This window comes from Theropithecus gelada, chromosome 13, assembly GCF_003255815.1.
Source record: "Theropithecus gelada isolate Dixy chromosome 13, Tgel_1.0, whole genome shotgun sequence".
NCBI classification, from domain to species: domain Eukaryota; kingdom Metazoa; phylum Chordata; class Mammalia; order Primates; family Cercopithecidae; genus Theropithecus; species Theropithecus gelada.
In genome coordinates, this window is record NC_037681.1 from 15,583,825 (window position 1) to 15,598,678 (window position 14,854).

The following is a 14,854-nucleotide window of genomic DNA, read 5'->3' on the forward strand; positions in this document are numbered from 1 at the left end:
AGTTACGTTCCTGGACACAGAATTACTGGGCCAAAGAGACATGGACATTTAGAATTTTTCAAATGCCATTGCCTTTCGTAGAAGAGTGTAGTAATTTATTCACCACCCCACCAGCAGTGTGCGAGAGTGTTGATTCGTGCCTATTTTTGCCAATACAGTGTATCAGACTTTTTGGTCTTTGCCAATCTTACAGGAAATGTTTTCATTTGTTACTAAGGAAGACTTTTTGTGTGTTTAAAATCCCTTTTGCAGGGAGAGAGTGACTGCCAATGGACACAGGGTTTCTTTTTAGGGTAATGAAAATGTTATGGAATTAGATAGTGATGATGGTTGTACAACTTTACGAATCTACTAGAAACCACTGACTTGTACACTTAAAAAAAGGTGAATTTTGTGGTATGTGGATTATATCTCAATAAAGCTGCTATTTAAAATATCCATTTGGCCAGGCATAGAGTGGCTTATGCCAGGATCCCAACACTATGAGAGGTCGAGGTGGGAGAATTGCTTGAGGCCAGGAGTTCAAGGCTAGCCTGGGCAACATAATGAGACCCCATTTCTACAAAAAATGAAAAAAATTAGCCAGGTGTAGTGGTGTGTGCCTGTGGTCCCAGCTACTCAGGAGGCTGAGGCAGGAGGATCACTTGAGCCCAGGAGTTTAGATTTCATTGAGCTAGGATCCCACCACTGTACTGCATCCTGGGTGACAGAGTAAGACCCCATCTCTTTAAAAATAAAAACAAAACAAAAAACCCTTTGTATTTTCTTTTCTGCAGATCAACTTCATTTTCTTTGTTTTTCTATTACTCTTACAGGAAATTAGTTTTTTGTCTTTGTTATGTTACATCTATATTTTCCAAGTTGATCGTTCGCTCTTTTTGTGTTTTGTTTGTTTGAGACAGAGTCGTGCTCTTGTCGCCCAGGCTGGAGTGCAGTGATGCAATCTCGGCTCACCGCAACCTCTGCCTCTGGGGTTCAAGTGATTCTCCTGTCTCAGCCTTCTGAGTAGCTAGGATTACAGGTGCCCACCACCATGCCTGGCTAATTTTTGTAATTTCAGTGGAGACGGGGTTTCGCCATTTTAGCCAGGCTGGTCTCGAACTCCTGACCTCAGGTAATCCACCCACCTCAGGCTCCCAAAGTGCTGGGATTACAGGCGTGAGGCACCATGCCTGGCAAAGTGCTGGGATTACAGGCATGAGTCACCGTGCCCAGCCAACAATAAATCTTTATAGATACTTCATTGGTTACATCTATGCAGTTATGTTCCTGGACACAGAATTGCTGGGCCAAAGAGACATGGACATTGCTCTTTTGCTCTTTTGACCTTGGTTTTGCTCTTACTCATGGAGAAAATTTTCATTTTTCTGTAGTTAAAAAAAAATTTTTGTTAAGATCCTCTAAGGTAGTTTTTATACTTGGAGAAGCTTTTCTTCAATATATATTTTTTAATTCCCATCTTTCTTCTGGCCATTGTATGTTTCCTCTTTTTATATATATACCTTTAAATCTTTGACTTAGTTGGAATTTATTTTGGCGTAAGTTGTGAGAAATGGATGCAGCTTCTCCCCACCCGCCCCACCGGTGATACCCGGTTGCCTCAAATAATTTTTTAAATAATTCATTTTGCCTCATGCATTTGGAATTCTGCTTCTGTGCACTAAATTCTTTAATGTATTTGGGTCTATTTTTGGACTTTTATTCTGTCTCATCCTGTGGGCGTCTCCATATGCTACAGCCACGATGTTTTAATTACTTAAAGACCGGTCCAGGTTTCACAGTTTAAAATGTTGTTCCAGTCGTCTTATTTTCCTTCTAAGTGAACTTAGAAGCAGTATTTTTAGTTCTTTTTTAATCTTACTGATATTTTATGATGCTTGCATTCATTTGTAGCTAAATTCATGTAAAATTTTTTATTTTAGCCCTTCTTTTCTATGTCTCGATTTTTGTCTCATGTCTGCTTATGCCTTCAGAGCAATGCTAAATAATAGTGATCATAGTAAAAATGTTCGTATTGTCTCCCTGATTTTAATGAATATGCTTTAGGCATTATGTATTAGTACTCATAAGTGGAATTGATCTGTATAGTTTTTTGTTTGTTTGTTTTTCATTGAGCTACAGTCTCACTCTGTCGCCCAAGCTGGAGTACGGCAGGATGATCTCAGCTCACTGCAGCCTCGACCACCTGCTCCCAACTCGTTTTTTCTTTAAATTATTTGTAGAGGCATGGTCTCACTTACACAGGCTGGTCTCCAACTCCTGGCCTCAAGTGATCCTCCGATCTCACGTCTCAAAGTGCTGGGATTACAGGTGTGAACTACCATGCCTGGCTTGTATGGTTCTTTTGTTGGTTGTTTATTACCATGCTTGGTTTTATTATCTTAGAAGTAATTTTTTTTTTTTTTGAGACAGAGCCTTGCTCTGTTGCCTAGGCTGGAGTGCAGTGACGTGATCTCGGCTCACTGCAAGCTCAGTCTCCCGGGTTTACGCCATTCTCCTGCCTCAGCCTCCCGAGTAGCTAGGACCACGGGCGCCTGCCACCATGCCTGGCTAATTTTTTGTATTTTTAGTAGAAACTTGGTTTCACTGTGTTAGCCAGGATGGTCTTGATCTCCTGACCTCGTGATCGGCCCGCCTTGGCCTCCTGAAGTGCTGGGATTACAGGCGTGAGCCACCGCGCCTGGCCGTCTTACAAGTAATTTTTAAACTTTCTAATTTTTTAATCTGCTGTGGAACAACTTAAATATCGTTGGTATTACTTGTTCCTTAAAGGTTTGGTGGTAGACTTCACCTGTGAAACTGAACAGTACTGTAGCTTTTGGGGGAATCGTTTTTATTTATTTATTTATTTTTGAGATGGGGTCTTGCACTGTCACTGGGGCTGGAGTCCAGTGGCGCGATCTCAGCTCACTGCAACCTCCGCTTCCCCGGTTCACCCCGATTCTCCTGCCTCAGCCTCCCTAGCTGGGATTACAGGCGCCCACCACCATACCTGGCTAATTTTTTGTAAGTTTGGTAGAGATGGTGTTTCACTATGTTGGCCAGACTGGTCTTGAACTCCTGACCTAGTGATCCACCCACCTAGGCCTCCCAAAGTGTTGGTATTACAGGCGTGAGCCACCATGCCCAGCCGGGGGAGTAGTTTTTAGTGATTGATTCTATTACTTATAATGTCATCAGTTTCTTTTGGAACCAGGTTTGGTAACTTATGTTTTCCATGGAATTTTTCTAATGTATTTATATATGTAGATGAACATAGTACCCTTATATTTAATTGAATGTTCTGTGTATCATATTTTGTGTTCTTCACGTTGATTTCTTTGTTCTTTCCTACAGGAACAGGAAATATAGTGGTCATTATGATTAGCTATCCAAAAGGAAGAGAAATTTTGGAGCTGGTGCAGAAAGGAATTCCAGTAACGATGACCATAGGGGTTGGCACTCGGCACGTACAGGAGTTCATCAGCGGTCAGTCTGTGGTGTTTGTGGCCATCGCCTTCATCACCATGATGATTATCTCGTTAGCCTGGCTAATATTTTACTATATACAGCGTTTCCTATATACTGGCTCTCAGATTGGAAGTCAGGTAATGATGGATAACTCTGAATTTTGATTTTTAAAAGATAGTTCATAAATATGCCCCGTATGTATTCCTAGAAGTTACATTTGACCATATTCTTTTATTTTTGCTTATATTATTTAAGTATTCACATGACTTTTTGGAAATCACTTTTTAATTGGACTATGTTAAATTTTTTGTTTTGTGGGAAATTAGATACCTTTAAGTCTGGGTTACCTTTTGCACATTTGTTTCCTGCAGGAACCTCTTAGTCCCTTGCCAGACACAAAGGAGTGATGAAAAGGCCTGAGTTAAGGGTGGACCTGTCCTTAGGTAGCCCTCATTCTCTGATGAGACCTAAAAGTGAGGAGCAGAGAGGAAATGGGGGCCTCTCTGTCTCCATCATGGAGCTGTAGTAAAGCCATTTATCTGTCTCAGTGACAGCGAAGAGAAGGGCCGTCAGAGCCAGTGGCTTCCCAAGGCAGGCCTTTTGAACATCCCACTTATTTCTGTCATTGTGGAAAGTTGACTGTTCTGTCTTGAGTACTAGGAAGAGGCCTTTTCCTTTTAGGTACTTGAGTAGATGAGCATATGGTACCCCTACCCTTAGCTGCTTTCTTTCTTGACAATATTTAAACATAAGATGTGGTTTCTTCTTCAGAAAAGAAATTGAAAATCAGTACTCTTGGTCACACACCTCTTAATGTTACATATGGCTGTTCTGCATATTAAGACTTGAATGGCTTTTGTTGTTTGGGGGCTTTTTCATTAAGTTGGTGCAAAAGTAATAGCGGTTTTTGCCATTAAAAGTTATTTTCAGTATAGTCATTTGACGTTGCCTTTCAAGTGAAATGTTTTCTGTATGCTTATGTGTATTGTATTTGTGACTTTTAAGAAAAATAGTGATTTAATTTAAATTTTTCAATAACTATATTAATATTTTCCCACCCAAGAGCCATAGAAAAGAAACTAAGAAAGTTATTGGCCAGCTTCTACTTCATACTGTAAAGCATGGAGAAAAGGTAATATTTTCATGGGTTTTTTTTTTTGTGGTTTAGAGTAGAGAATATGCTGTACGTGTTTATCTTAAAGAAGGATTGGCAGAAATATTTTGCCATTGAGAAGAGCCTTCTAGACCTGCATTAATGTGGTAGCCGCTAGTCACATACAGCAATTTGCATTTAAATGAATTTAATTTAAAATTGAGCCCCTCACTGGTGACAGTTCAAGCACTTTGGGAGCCACAGTGGCTGGTTGCTGCCCTCCTGGCCAGCTCTGACATTCCCAGCAGTGAAGAAAGTGGTGCTGGTTAGAACCAGGTAACTATGAAGACGTGGAGGAGCATACAGTCTTCACCAACCCTTGATACCTTCAGTTCATTTCTGTTAAATCTGAGACTATGTGTCCACTCCTTTAGTTACAGGGAGAACATGTTGGCATTTGTGGGGAAGGAGAGAAAAGGGGTTTTTAAAACTACTTTTGGAAAAGGAAACATTTTGACATGGCCAATCTGACACTTAAAAGTTCAAAATCATACCAGAATTTTAAAGCATTTTTGAAATAGGACAAATCCTGAATCTAGAAGCTCAGATTCTTGGAGAATAGATGCCTTAAAAGGAAAACTGTTGCTAATGCGTAGTATTTATTCTTTTCATAGTTCTTCTGGTGTGCTTTAAAATGTTGATAATTGTGTTGACTTGCAGCTATGACTTGGTGTAGCTGTTTGGATTTTCATGTTATCTCACTAAGTTATCAAAAATCTGTTCCACCCTCCAGTCTCTATTCCCCTTCAGAAAGAAAGAGTACCTGCACTTATGGTGTATATCTCTTTCTTTGACCTTAAAGGATTAAAGCAAAAATAACACATTAGCTTACAGACCTTTCATTTTTTTTTTTAATTTGGAATTGATAGTAATGAGGCTTCGAGAATTGTATTGGTGGCTACCATTCCTTTGCTAATTGCTTTCGTACTGCAGTTCAATTTTAACAGTTTGTGCAAGGTATTGTTTTCTTTCCATGTAAATGTGTTGAACAGAAAAAGTAAAAAAAAAAAAAAAAAGATCACATCTCATGGCTTAAGATTAGTGTCTGATTTGCAGATCACTCAGAAGGTCCTTAGGGATAGAGTTTCCGGTTAATGCCTGTGACAAACTCTGCACACATTCAGCATAGTCAGTTACTTGACAAGCATGTGGTTTACGTTCCTCTTGGAACTTGCCTTCTTAGCCTCCTTAGCAGGAAATCGCAGTTCTTTTTTTTTCTTCTTTAATAAGACAGTCTCACTCCGTCACCCAGGCTGGAGTGCAGTGGCGCAATCTCGGCTCACTGCAAGCTTCGCCTCCTAGGTTCACGCCATTCTCCTGCCTCAGCCTCCCAAGTAGCTGGGACTACGGGCACCTGCCACCACACCCAGCTAATTTTTGTATTTTTAGTAGGGATGGGATTTCACCATGTTGGCCAGGATGGTCTCGATCTCCTGACCTCGTGATCCGCCCGCCTCGGCCTCCCAAAGTGCTGGGATTACAGGCTTGAGCCACCGTGCCTGGACGGAAATCGAAGTTCTTAAGTGTGAGAAGACGTAGATGTATTTGTTTAATTTACTGAATCGAATCTTTGAGAACACAAGTAAATTGATATTATCCTCTTCCCATACAGAACAATTTTGAAAATATGCTTCCAGGGACTGTTTCTTGAAAGTTGTCAAAATAATGGTTGAGAAAAAGAGGAGCCTTGCAAAAAAGCCTTATGGTGTATATATTTTTAAGAAGATTCCTAAATGATCCATGAGGTATATACAGATGGCCCCCAACTTCCAATGGTTTGGCTTAACAATTTTTCAACTTTATGACAGTGTGAAAGCAATACGCATTCAGTAGAAACCATACTTCAAGTGTTGTTTTTAACTTTCAGTATGGTATGCAGTAGATTATATGAGAGAGTCAGTACTTTATTATAAAATAGGCTTTGTGTTAGATGATTCTGCCCAAATGTAGGCTAATGTAAGTGTTCTGAGCATGTTTATGGTAGGCCAGGCTAAGCCATGATGTTCAGTAGGTTAGGTACATTGAATGCATTTTACACTTAATGATATTTTCAACTTACAATGGATTCAGTGAGATGTGACCCCATGGTAAGTTGAAGAACAGCTGTACACAGATTTCCTTGCAATTTTACATTTTAAACTGTACAAAAAAATGTGTTTTCTTCAGACTACATTGTATTCCATTCTAGAGAAAATAAAAATTAGTGTTGTCTAATTTTTATTTTCTTGTAGCCTCATTCACAGTAATGTATAAAGTTGCAAACCATTATTAGAGATTTAAAAAATTATTTAATCATTCTTGCCCCACATATGATTACTTTCATTGAAACATACAATTTTAAATGTTGTTACAAGTTCATTTTAATACAGTCTTTGATAACAATATCTACATATAAAATCAAATGTGGTCGCGCCTGTAATCCCAGCTCTTCGGGAGACAGAGGCAGGAGGATCGCTTGAGTCCAGGAGTTTGAAACCAGCCTGGGCAACATGGTGAAACCCTGTCTCTTAAAAAAAATAAATAGGCTGGGCGTGGTGGCTCACGCCTGTAATCCTAGTACTTTGGGAGGCCGAAGTGGGTGGATCACAAGGTCAGGAGTTCGAGACCAGCTTGACCAACATGGTAAAACCCCATCTCTACTAAAAATACAAAAACTAGCTGGGCATGGGTGGTGCGTGCCTGTAGTCCCAGCTACTCAGGAGGCTGAGGCAGGAGATTCACTTGAACCCAGGAGGCGGAGGTTGCAGTGAGCCAAGATAATGCCACTGCACTCCAGCCTGGCAACAGAGCGAGACTCTGTCTCAAAAAATTAATTAATAAGATAAAATGTTTACTGCTTCCATATTGACAGGTGGTGCACATGGCTAAATATATGTTTAAATACAGCAATTACATAAGAACAGTGTAACTGTGTTCTATAAAATGAACTGCCTAAATTTGCAGCCATATGCTGATACTGATTGGGAGTGTCTGAGTCCCTACCCGAGCATCCTGGGAAGGAGAATCCTGCTGGCCTGTCTTGTGTCAGATGGCCACTGTGGCCCTGGCTGCCTTGGTTAATGGATGAGACCAGGTGTGTAGATCCAGGAGTTATTCCAGAGAAGTAGGGAGGGCTGATTACCACCAAAGAAGTTCATGACCCATAGATTCTTAGAAGTGAAAATTTTGTCACAAGACTACTTTCTCCCCAGCAATTTTTGTTTCTTTGTACCGTTATTAAGTAGTTAGATGAAAAATGGTAGCTTACTCTAATTTGTCATTCTAAGTTTTATGTTTGAAAAGTAATTTATTTTATAATATAGCAGACATTTGCATTTCTACAGCATTTAAAACATGAATACTTTTTAACAACCCGTGAACACTTGCTTAGTATTTAAACATTTTAAACTGTACAAAAATGTTTTCTTCGGTCTACATCATATTCCATTCTAGAGAGACTAGTGGTGTCTAATTTTTATTTCCTTGTAGACTCATTCACAGTAATGTATAAACTTGCAAACCATTATTAAAGACTTTAAAAATTATTTCATCGTTTTTGCCCTGCATATGATAAATGATAGTATTTACTTTCATTGAAACATATAATTTTAAATGTTGAAAGTTCTTTTTTTGTTGTTGTGGTTTTTTTTGGTTTTTTTTTTTGTTTGTTTGTTTGTTTTTTTTTTTGAGACAGAGTCTCGCTCTGCCGCCCAGGCTGGAGTGCAGTGGCCGGATCTCAGCTCACTGCAAGCTCCGCCTCCTGGGTTTACGCCATTCTCCTGCCTCAGCCTCCCGAGTAGCTGGGACTACAGGCGCCCGCCACCTCGCCCAGCTAGTTTTTTGTATTTTTTAGTAGAGACGGGGTTTCACCGTGTTAGCCAGGATGGTCTCGATCTCCTGACCTCGTGATCCGCCCGTCTCGGCCTCCCAAAGTGCTGGGATTACAGGCTTGAGCCACCGCGCCCGGCCTTGTTGTGCTTTTTGAGATGGAATCTTGCTCTGTCACCAGGCTGGAGTGCAGCGGTGCAATCTTGGCTCGCTGCAACCTCGACCTCCCGGGTTCAAGCGATTCTCCTGCCTCAGCCTCCCGAGTAGCTGGGACTACAGGCATGCACTACCATGCCCAGCTAATTTTTGTATTTTTAGTAGAGAGGGGTTTCACCATGTTGGCCAGGATGGTCTCAATCTCTTGACCTCATGATCTGCCTGCCTTGGCCTCCCAAAGTGCTGGGATTACAGGCATGAGCCACCGTGTCTGGCTGTGAAAGTTCATTGTAATACAGTCTTTGATAACAATATCTACATAAAAAAATCAAACATCTGGCACATTGGCTCATGCCTGTAATCCCAGCACTTTCGGAGGCTGAGGCAGGAGGATCGCTTGAGTCCAGGAGTTTAAGACCAGCCTGGTCAACACGGTGAGGTCCTGTCTCTTTTTTCTTTATTTTTTTCAGATGGCGTCTCGCTGTCACCCAGGCTGGAGTGCAGTGGCGCCATCTTGGCTCACTGCAGCCTCTGACTCCCTGGTTCAAGCGATTCTTCTGCCTCAGCCTCCCGAGTAGCTGGGACTACAGGCATGCGCCACCATGCCCAGCTAATTTTTGTATTTTTAGTAGAGACGAGGTTTCACCATGTTGGCCAGGATTGTCTCGGTCTCCTGACCTCATTATCGGCCCTCCTTGGCCTCCCAAAGTGCCGGAATTACAGGTGTGAGGCATTGCACCTGGCCAAAACCGTGTCTCTTTAAAAAATAAATAAATAAAACAATAATAATAAATAAAATAAAATGTTTACTGCTTCCATATTGACAGGTGGTGCACATGGCTAAATATATTTTTAAATACAGTAATTACATATGAACAGTGTATTAGTATTTAAACACTGTTCATATCTGATTAGGCAGACAATGAAATTTTTTCCTTTTCAGCCATATTATTTAGATAATCCCCTGATAGTGGTAAACACCAAGTATAGAGTTATTTGTGTTTTAGTTTCGCTGGTTGTACCACTGTAGAAGGGAATTCATCATTGTTGTAGTCCGGATGTGGTGAGTTTACCAAGGGATATACTATGTGCCAAGAATGTAGTAACACTTTCTTGTTCTTTTTACAGGGAATTGATGTTGATGCTGAAAATTGTGCAGTGTGTATTGAAAATTTCAAAGTAAAGGATATTATTAGAATTCTGCCATGCAAGTATGTTCTTTTTACCTACTGAGATGTTAAAAATTATTTGACAAGTTTTAGGTGTCTGACAAAATAGTTATTTGTTTTTTATGATATGAAGATCTTGTTATTTGTGATCATCTCCTCTTTTTAGAAAAGCAGCTTGGATTTTAAATGTAATGTCTTCACTGCTCTTTAAGATTGCTTTACCTAGGAGATTCTTAGGTTACATTAAGACTCGTTAAGTATCTTTGTCATAGATTGGCTTTTAGTCTTCTAAGCAAGGCTTATCAGAATCCTAGGAATTACATTATACGTTTAGCAGTGCAAAAAGTAAGCTGTGTTGGGAGCAAGAAAAATGAGGGACCAGGGAGAAGGGCCTGAAACAGCCTAAAGGAAGTGGGTTGGGGAGGGCAGTAGTTTGCTGTTATATGCACCCTGGACTTGTGTTCCTTCTAAGGTTGTTTAAAATCAGTATTCCTAGCTGGCTCACACCTGTAATCCCAGCACTTTGGGAGGCTGACTCAGGTGTTCAAGACCAGCCTGGTCAACATGGTGAAACCCCGTCTCTACTGAAAATACAAAAATTAGCCGGGTGTGGTGGTGTACGCCTGTAATCCCAGCTACTCAGGTAGCTGAGGTAGGAGAATTGCTTGAACCCGGGAGGCAAAGGTTACAATGAGCCAAGATTGCGCCACTGCACTCCAACCTGGGTGACAGAGTGAGACTCCATCTCAAAAAAGAAAAAAAAAATTTTTTTTCCTTTATTCTGGTTACACTAAGGGTTTTGTTTTAGTAGCAGGAAGTTGCTTTAAAAAAAAAAAATAGAACGAAAAGGGTGGGCGTGGTGGCTCATGACTGTAATCCCAGCATTTTGGAAGGCCAAGGCAGGTGGATTACTTAAGGCCAGGAGTTTGAGACCAGCCTGGCCAACATGGCGAAACCCCGTCTCTATTACAATAAAAATACAAAAATTAGCCAGACATGGTGGCGCATGCCTGTAATCCCAGCTACTCAGGAGGCTGAGGCATGAGAATTGCTTGAACCTAGGAGGTAGAGGTTGCAGTGAGCTGAGATCACGCCATTGCACTCCAACCTGGGCAACATGGCAAGACTCTATCTCCAAAAAAAGTAATGGGATACTTTAATTGATAACTTTTTAAAAAGAATTGCTTTGTTAAAAGGGTTCATTTTGTGTGCAGAAATGGTATGTTTTAAGTCTGATGAATTTTAATTATACTTCACAGCTATTAGAAGCAGGTCACAAGTCAGTATATAATTATATTTTGCTTTGTTTGCAGAGTATTTTAGTATATATCCAAGTACTTTATAGTAGATTGATAACTGTGTGAAGGAAATGCAGCCATGCATATCAGGGTAACCAAATGAAAGTTTCCTGACTAAAGGTAGCTGGTTTAAACCTACAAACATTTACATGTGATTGGTACGATGGGTACTGAATAAACTGGGTTGGGTCAGTGTAAGTTGATCATGTCATGTAGAAAGTTATTAAAGTAGAGAAAAGAGTTTTTACTCCAGGCTGGTTTAGGGCAAGTCTTTCTAACGTAAAAACAATGTCCAGGAAGCTGCACAGACGAGCAGTGCTAGGTCATGCTGGTGGCTGAGCTGGAGTTTGGACCTGACCCTCAAATGCAGGCACATGTGCACATTTCCTGGTCTCCTTACCGGGCTTTTGACTTTTCCCTTATTTTCTCCTGTGCTTTATTTATGTAACAAATTTCCCAATAAAGCCAACATGTTCCTTTTATGTTTTTGTAAAAAGTATTTCTCAAGTACTGGTTTTTTTTTTATTATTTTTTTATTTTTTTGAGACAGAGTTTCGTTCTTGTTGCCCAGACTGGAGTGCAAGGGGTGTGATCTTGGCTCACTACAACCTCCGTCTTCCGAGTTCAAGCGATTCTCCTACCTCAGCCTCCTGAGTAGCTGGGATTACAGGCGTCTGCCAACAACCCAGCTAATTTTTGTACTTTTAGTGTAGAGCGGGTTTCACTATGTTGGCCAGGCTAGTCTCGAACTCCTGACCTCAGGTGATCCACCCACCTCAGCCTCCCAAAATGTTGGGATTACAGGCGTGAGCCACCATGCCTGGCTGCAAGTACTGTTACTTTTAATTCCACTAGCAGATTTCTGTTTGTAAAAAAAAAAAGTCTCCAAACAACAGTAATAATACCAAACAATGACCAAGTAAGCTCTGTGCGTGGCGCAGTTGTACACACGTTGCATGTGCCCCTCAGCGCCCCTGGTGTGGGGCAGAGAGTGTAGGAACCTAGTTCAGAGTCCCAGCCATCGAATGGCATGCTCGTGTCTGAGCCCAGCCTGTCTGGCTCTGAAACCCATACATACTATAATCTTAACTCCTTTTCTTCATCTCTTGTAGAAAATAGATTTATCACACAGGAGGAAAAGTTAGCCAACTGAGACAGATCAGCAAAAGAAGAAAATATATATGCCTTTTTTTTTTTATTCTGAAAGTGATAGGTGTTCATTATAGAAAAATGGAGTATATACAAAACTGTGTAAGAGAGAAAAAAAGAGTTGCGTAAGCCTGCGTAAGCCTACCACCGCAAGATGATCTGTTAATATTTTTGTTGTATTTCCATTTGAGTCACTTTATGGACTTTATATAAGGTACTGCCAGTTTAGTATTAGTTTACTTATTACTACTAGTTGATTTATGCCACATTTTTTCCCAAAAATTTTTCAAATACCTTACAAAGGCACATAAAAATGTACAACCTAGTGTGAGGGCATAAATAAGCCATGGTTTTTGTAGGGTGAAGGGAAATTTTCCCTAGAAGTGCCAGATTCTGTTTCACATGGAAGAGAGAATAATGACATGATAAGTAAGTAGACTAGAATGTTGATTTGACGCCAGCTAACTTGTAATGAGAGGATGAGTTGGTAGAATGTCTTATTTCTTTTATAAGTTATATAAACATTGATTTTAAAAACATTAACACATACTTAATTTTTTTAGGCATATTTTTCATAGAATATGCATTGACCCATGGCTTTTGGATCACCGAACATGTCCAATGTGTAAACTTGATGTCATCAAAGCCCTAGGATATTGGGTTTGTTACGTTTTTGTTTATATTCAATCTCTGCCCCAGTTCTTCCTGAGTGATTCAGTTTCATTATTGACTAGAAACAAGAGGAACGGGCGAAAGGCTCCTAATATCCTTGTGGTTCTCTGAAGAAAATTTCCTCACTATTAAAAATGACTTCTTAAGGCAGTCCAAAAAAATCAGTGAAATAAATTTGTGATGATATGCTCAGATGTTTCCCAGAGAGTTTGTAATTACTTAGAGTAATGTGTTTTGGTATGCTGCACCACAGAATGTATGTATGCTAGTTTTGTATAAACAAGAATCATAAAATATTTGAAAAGGAAGGAGCCGCATAGGTTGTCTGGCTTAATATGTGCATTCTACATGTGAAGAAACCGAAGCCAATACTTCTTAACATCAAATATTATTCCCTATTCCTAGGTTTCAGAATCAAATAGACCTGGGGCAGTTTGTCCTGCATTGAAGTTGGTTCATCACTGATGGTCACAGGGCCTTACACAGAAGACACGGGGGCAAAATGAAAAGGAAATCATAGGAGTAGCTAGCCACGTGCTGAACAAGTGCCTTCCATACCTTGTTATGTCTAATCTTCACAGTTGCTATAAAAGTGCTGTCACTATTCCCATCTTACTAATTGGAAACTTGAGCTTAGAGAAGCTAAATAACTCACCTGAAGTCATACAGTTATTTAATGGGAACTCATCTTTCAAATAAAGTTTGCTTAATTCCAGGGTCCGAGCACTTAACTATTACCCTACCCAAAGAGGGGAACATAGAGGGAAAGAACACTTTTGTTTAGGTTATATTTTTTATTGGTTTTAGAGTCTTCATACACTCTATTAATGTCTCAACATATTCTCATTTAGAAGATAAACAGTTATAGGCCGGACTTGGTGGCTCATGCCTGTAATCTTGGCATTTAGGGAGGCTGAGGTGGGCGGATCACTTGAGGTCAGGAGTTCCAGACCAGCCTGGCCAACATGGTGAAACCCTGTCTCTACTAAAAATACAAAAAAAAATTAGCCAGATGTGATGGCACGCTCCTATAGTCCCATTTACTTGGGAGACTGAGACAGGAGGATCGCTTGGGTCTGGGAGGCAGAGGTTGTAGTGAACTGAGAGCGTGCCACTGCACTCTAGCCAGGGCAACAAGAATGAAACCCTGCCTCTCTCAATCAATCAATTAAAAAAAAAAAAAAGTTTTTAAATAAAGATCTTTGGGGAAAATAATTTATCAAATATCGTCTTGTTGCTAAACATATTTTTAGAGTTTTTCATAGAGTTTATTGTGGAATTAGAAACTGCAGTTTGGGTTTTTTTTAATGATGATCATTTTATGCAGCTTTAAGCCATTATGGTCATGTAAGCTTCTATAGTGGCATCATTAAAGCGCTTAGAGAAGCTAAATAACTCACCTGAAGTCATACAGTTATTTAATGGGACTTATTTCCCAGACTGCAGTCTGTTTAAAATGTCCCCTCATCTTCTAGCTTAAGAGACCGCTTCCTTAACAACTACTGTCATTCTCTATGAATTACAATTCATTTGTTTTTTTGAGACAGCCTCACTCTGTCGCCCAGGCTGGAGTGCAGTGGTATGATCTCGGCTCACTTCAACCTCTGCCTCATGGGTTCAAGTGATTCTCCTGCCTCAGCCTCCCAAGTAGCTGAGCTTACAGGTGCACTCCACTACATCCAGCTAATTTTTTATATTTTTTGTAAAGATGGAGTTTTACCACATTGGCCAGGCTGGTCTCAAACTCTTGGCCTCAAGTGATCCATCCGCGTCAGCCTCCCAAAGTGCTGAGATTACAGGCATGAGCCATTGCACCTGGCCACTGAGTTGTTTTTTAAATGTGAGTTCCAGAACGCCTTCACTGTGTGCTCACAGGAAGGTGGGGGTCAGTGTTCAAGAACGGTCTTGCTAGAAACGAGACTATTTTGATGTCCAGAAAATTTGTCTCTCTTCTAGAATTTCTTCACATATTCATGGTTTTCAATAATTGTAGCTGTGTT

General features: G+C 40.3%; 1 protein-coding gene across 1 annotated transcript in view; it reads left to right on the forward strand.

Annotated features, from left to right (window-relative positions):
* The window catches only part of RNF149 (ring finger protein 149), a 32,687-nt gene that overhangs the window by 10,766 nt on the left and 7,067 nt on the right, over nt 1-14,854 (forward strand). The window contains exons 2-5 of the mRNA XM_025354497.1: nt 3,337-3,587; nt 4,514-4,582; nt 9,695-9,777; nt 12,746-12,842. Coding sequence (XP_025210282.1) covers nt 3,337-3,587; nt 4,514-4,582; nt 9,695-9,777; nt 12,746-12,842 — 500 coding nt within the window. The remainder of the gene's footprint in view (nt 1-3,336; nt 3,588-4,513; nt 4,583-9,694; nt 9,778-12,745; nt 12,843-14,854) is intronic.